General features: G+C 40.3%; 1 protein-coding gene across 1 annotated transcript; it reads left to right on the top strand.

The window, feature by feature from the left end:
* The first annotated feature begins 1,564 nt into the window (after positions 1-1,564).
* Positions 1,565-3,172, top strand: LOC119906202. The gene is made up of 2 exons (XM_038723757.1): positions 1,565-1,917; positions 2,291-3,172. Exons 1-2 carry the CDS (start codon positions 1,600-1,602, stop codon positions 2,624-2,626), a joined length of 654 nt encoding a protein of 217 aa, XP_038579685.1. The 5' UTR covers positions 1,565-1,599; the 3' UTR covers positions 2,627-3,172.
* Positions 3,173-5,658: the final 2,486 nt, after the last annotated feature.

The raw sequence follows: 5,658 nt of genomic DNA, 5'->3' as shown, positions 1-5,658 counted from the left end.
GGAGGCACCCCAATTTCAAATCGTACAATTGCCCACAACATCAAGCTGACTGGGAAGCGTCACCCACATGTTCTATAAAATGTATGAACCATGCTGATTACCTCTTTTCAGCCGGGAGTTCCTCGGTTCATTTTCTTGCGTCTTGACTGAATCGTCTGGTATGTGGGTTCTTAAGATTAAAATATTAAATATTGCTTAATTCTGTTGTTATGTCTATGATATCCCACATTTTTAAAACGTGTCTAACGTTAGCTTGCTTCTTGCTTCAGCTATGACCTATGGAAGGTTAAGTCTGACTGTCGTTCGCTAGATGGTATGAAAAGATGAATGAGCGTTGTTAGTTGAAACTTGTGGCTGCCATCACGTTAGTTATTAATATTTGCTGCAAAGAGGCAGTGTTGTGTGTCCAGTAACGTAACTACTTTTTCGGGTAAAAAGTAGTGTAACGCTCTAATACGGAAAATTTGGTAACGAAACGTAGTTCCTTTTTCAACTCGGCGCAATGTTACTTTTCCCATGGATAGATTTGACCACGACACTGCCTTCTCAGCTGCGCGCTTGCGCAATAGTCACAAGCTCCACACGGTAGGTTACGGACAGAGGCTGGAAGCAGAGCAATCATGGCAAGCGAGAAGCAGCCAACGCTAACTTTTGAGGGATGGAGGTATTCCCATTACTTCAAACTCGTTGAAACTAAGGGGAGGAATGTGAGTGTAAGGTGTACACTGTGTCCTGGCGAGAAAATTTTGTCCACTGCCGTTAACTCAACTGCCAACCTTACCAAGCATTTGAAAGGAAAACATGCTAACATGAAGCTTGTCGCTCAAGATCCCCGGGGAAATGATATGTCGAGTCCAACCCCAAATAAGCAGCTAAAACTTAATTTTCACCACCAGGAGGTAACTAAACAATCTCCCACTTTCAGAAAGATACTTAGCAAAATACCTATAACAGGAGACAGGCGCCCATGGTCAGATCGTAGAACTTTCACGGGCTATCTGGAAGAATGTTATCTAAAAATGGAGACTGAATTAAAGAAAACGTTTGAGAGTTTGCAGTATGTGTCAACCACTGCGGATATATGGAGTAGCCTTAACCGAAGCTTTCTGGGAATCACTGTGCACTGGATCAATCCACGCAACTTGAATCGTGAGAAAGCTGCCATCGCATGCAAAAGAATAAAGGGCAGGCATACTGTTATAGGCTTTGAAATGGAACAGATTCACTCAGCGTTTGGCCTTTTACATAGGATAACCGCCACCGTTACAGATAACGGATCGAATTTTGTTAAAGCTTTTAAGATGAATGCACCCCCTGAGCCTGACGAGGAGGAGGATGAAGAGCAAGGTGTAGTTTTCACAGATGTGGAAGAGTTGCTTGGGACCACAGAAGGACAGTTTTCTCTTCCCCCACATTTTAGGTGTGCTTCGCATACGCTCAATTTGATCGTGCAGTGACATCGACAAATGGCTGTCATCCAACAAAACTGACACAAAATCTGTGTACAGGAGTGCAACGGCGAAGTGTGGTGCTCTTTGGACAAAAGCAAGCCGTTCTACCGTGGCCTCTGAGATTGTCGATGAAATCTGTGGGGAAAAAATGATCGTGCCTACATCAACAAGGTGGAATTCCTTCCACGATGCCTTGTCCCGTATTAGTGACATCCCGGCCCAAGATTTGAATACACTTTGTACCAGACTGGACATCAAAGGCCCGACGGAGCGCGAACATCTATTCCTAAAGGAATACTGCAGTGTTTTGAAACCACTGACAGTAGCACTGAATATCTTGCAAGGTGAAGATAACTGCTACTATGGTACTCTTCTACCAACACTGGAGACCCTGACGTCAAGGATGCTCGCACTCCAAAATGGATTGTCAAGGATGACAGCAGACCTACCAGATGTAATTATACAGGTAAGTATACAGGTATCTGAAATTTAGTAACAGGCCTACTTATTGTATCCTAGTCACTAAAGAAAACTAATTAGTTTCATATTTATGTTTAATTAAAATAATAAAAAAATATTAATCTATGTTGTTGTTGATTATATGAAAAGTGAAAAGCATGAGTAAGATCATAATTTTGCGCAATATATCAGGAGACGAATGGAGTGGGCAGACATGATTTTGACCACTTCATTTAGTTTGTTTTGTAGAAAGCCTTTCTTTAAAGTGACTTTCATTTTGTATTAATTGTATCTTAATTTTAATCAATGTTTTATCAACCAATTGCCTGAATTTAATAAATAATAAATAAAGTTAATCAAAACGTATCATTTTGTCCTAGGCTATCAAGATGCGATTCGCACCAGTGTTGGAGAGCAGGGAAGCTTTATTGGCTGCCTTGACGTTGCAGAAATTTAAAGTTCTGTGGATAGGGGGAGCAGAGCGGAGAGAAGCGGCGCGTGCGCTGCTCATCGCAGAGTGTCGCACTCTACGCCATGATGCAGAGCCGGCTGAGAATAAAAACAGAGAAGTTGCCGCACACAGCAGCGCCAATGAGAAGGACTTTTTTTCTTTTGATGAGGAGGAGGAAGACGCAATGCCCTTTAGTGCAGACTCAAAGGTACATGAGTACATGAGATCAGGCTCAGAGTTGGAAGTTGTCAACCGTTTCCCCTGAGTGAAAGCTGTGTTCATGAAATACAACACTGCCACACCATCCAGTGCACCAGTGGAAAGGCTGTTCGGCCTGGGAGGTCTTGTGCTTACCCCCAGAAGAAACAGACTTTCAGATAAACGTTTTGAAAGACTTCTCCTGATGAGGTATAAGCACCCATTCTGTGCTGATGTGGAATAGCTGCCACCCATGCTATAGACAACTCAAGCCTATGCCTAATATCCTCTTTTCTATCTGCCATCATACTGTGAAGAAGGGTCAGCATATTCAGTTAACATAACCTTTTTAATTCTGAGGCTAGTCATGTTTTAAGTTGTGCTTTATTTTATTTTGACTAAAATGTCTTTGCCTCTTAGCTGTATTATGCCATTTTATTTTATTTACACAAGCCATCGACATCAAACCATTTTTAAGTTATTCTTTTTTCTGTTGGATTAAGATGAGGTATTCATGTTTTATTTTGAGACATATGACCCATTTTGAGGTTACCATGTTGTTCCTAAGGAGCCTATGGATACTATATTTATAATAAAAAGCGCAAAAGAAATACCTGTTATGTCCTCCATAGTTTTACTTTATGTAGGCCTACACATTTAGGAACAGATATTGGGTTCTGTCCAAAGTCAAGCAACGTAAAAGTAACGTAAAAGTAACGAGTAACGTAAAAAGTTACTTTCCAAAGGGGGTAACTAAGTAAACTAACAGATTACTTTTTAAAAAAGTAACGGATTACTTTTTAAAAAAGTAACGAGTAACGAGCAAAAACTATTTTTGAAAGTAACTTCCCCAACACTGTAAAGAGGTTACAGGTTTATTGTTGAACATGTACAGTTTTATTTAGTTACTGTTACACTGGTTTGAGAGTCTGGGGGATGTGTTAACTTACAGTTGTTTATAAGCTGTGATTAGTTGTCGCAGTGCACATTACATCTCAATCTATCAAATGACCTATTGTGACCTCCAGGATAATCACCACCTCATGAAATGCTACAACCACAAACTAAAGACCTAGGCCATTCAGACGACATATGGCTTCCCTAGGTAAACTGACAATAATATACTCTCCAGAATGTAAGGGCTCGTAATCCATTGCTGAAAAATGCAATTCTTACAGAAAGCTCCAAACATCAAAAAGTTTTTTGATACCAAATCACAGATTGCATTTTTCTATGGTGTTCCTCAAGGTCTCAGTGTCTTAATGTGTTTTTTTTTTTAGATATTTTTGACAATTTTTTTTATCCATTTTCGAGTTGTCAAAAATTGTTCAATATTGCACCAAATCTGTGTAACAAATGGTTATGGCAATCATTTAGTTTTATCATAATGTTCTAAACCCTTATATACTCAAAAATTTGAATAGGCACCTAACCAGAACACAAGGTTTATTACAGATCTATGTCTAAAAAACTTCACAAACAGTACTGAACTGCATTTCAAATTAATCTTTAGCTTCCCAGCTTTCAGATGATGATATATACCTGCTATCTCCCCCTAAAAATCCCTTGCAACTTGGGAGGGTTGGAGTGGAAAGAGGCATTAACGCATCAAGCAGACAGAGAGCAAAATTAGTATTTATTTGGAGTGGTATTTCTGGCCACATGGTGAATGTAAATCCAATATTCACTATGCTTTTAGCTCTGTTTTGGTCTCCACCAACTGAAAAACCTAGTGTTGACGGATGTTAAAATTCTCCATTCAATACTCTGTTCTGTTTTCCTCATATGTGCTCCTCCATATATCCCAACAGGCATTATTAAAGTTTGAATTGATCTTAAGACAGTTAATAATTAAATGGTATGCATTAATTCTTGATATGACTTGTAAGTGTTGAGCATTGCAGAGTAGTTCACGTTCTGGTCTGAATTTCAGGTCCCTGAGCAGTAACTGCACTTCAGCAAAGCACGTCCTTTAATTCAAATGTGGTTAATAAAATAGACAGTGGGAGAGGCGACATGAGACTAATTACATACATGTTCTTGTGTGTGGTGTTTGTGTGGGACAGAGAAAGACAGAGAGAGACAAAGACAGAAAGAGAGATGAAAAAAGTAGAGCGCTAATCCAGTGATGAATCTCTGTGTATTTTGGTGCTGGCAGCCCTGATTTATCACCAACACTTTATTCAAGGTCCTGAAATTAGTAAGTCGCTCCACAAGATGGAAACCCGTGACTTCAGAGATGGTGAAAAAATGGGTGTCTACAGCTGTGTGTGTGTGTGTGTGTGTGTAAAGTAAATGTGCCTCTCTTTATGTGCATGCATTTAATGTGTTCACCTGCATGGGTTGCTCAATACTAATATGTGACAATATGTAATTCCGAAAGTGCAGTCATGGACAGACCTAATAGAAACACTTTTACCTCTGGGACAAAAGTTTCTTTAAGGTGCACATCCACTTCCCGGAAGATGAACAAAATATTAGCTGGATGATAGAACAAGCAGACTGAGGCTATTATAAAGTACAAAGGTCAGGGAGCTGGCGGGTGGGGGAGTGCCTGAGGACATTATGAGGAGCAGTACGCAGGCTGACGATGAAAAGGCTGCAGGGTCTGGCTGGGAGAATTTGTTGAGATGTAAGAGCGATACAGCAGTCTCTGCGTTCAGGGCGGACGCTGCAGGGGCTGAAGCAGTGAGATAATATAAAGTGCCTTTCTACAGCCTTAACTCCTCTCTCTCTCATCTGTTTCCTCACCCTCTCTCAATGTCTCTTACTCCCACCTGTTGGACAATAAAGCTTACATTCCAATGCTCCTGCTCCAAGATCTCGTTCCTATTTCCTCCTCTCTAATAGTCTTTTGTCCTGTTCTAATGGAGCCCTCACAAAGTCTACTTTACTACAGGGTATGTATGCTTCACATCACAGCTAACCACTTTGCAAACAATGCTGCTGTGTTCTTCTACAATTGCATTTTTTTCTATTCATTTCAGCAAATTATGAAAACCTATTGGCACACTCTTACTGTAGTTTTGAAATAGATAGCATTAGCTGTCCTTCTTTCAAATGTCCAGTTATGGTGAAGGCAAATGGCCTGTCTGTCAA

Source organism: Micropterus salmoides, unplaced genomic scaffold (genome assembly GCF_014851395.1).
Source record: "Micropterus salmoides isolate LMB-PRFRI ecotype aquatic unplaced genomic scaffold, ASM1485139v1 Ms_hic_scaffold_16, whole genome shotgun sequence".
Lineage (NCBI taxonomy): Eukaryota > Metazoa > Chordata > Actinopteri > Centrarchiformes > Centrarchidae > Micropterus > Micropterus salmoides.
This window is presented reverse-complemented; position numbering and strand designations above follow the sequence as displayed.

Bases quoted from the DNA above. Each gene is read 5' to 3' on its own strand.
- LOC119906202 (XM_038723757.1), top strand. From the start codon at position 1,600: ATGATCGTGCCTACATCAACAAGGTGGAATTCCTTCCACGATGCCTTG. The intron at 1,918-2,290 runs GTAAGTATACAG...ATTTTGTCCTAG, and splicing joins TACCAGATGTAATTATACAG to GCTATCAAGATGCGATTCGC.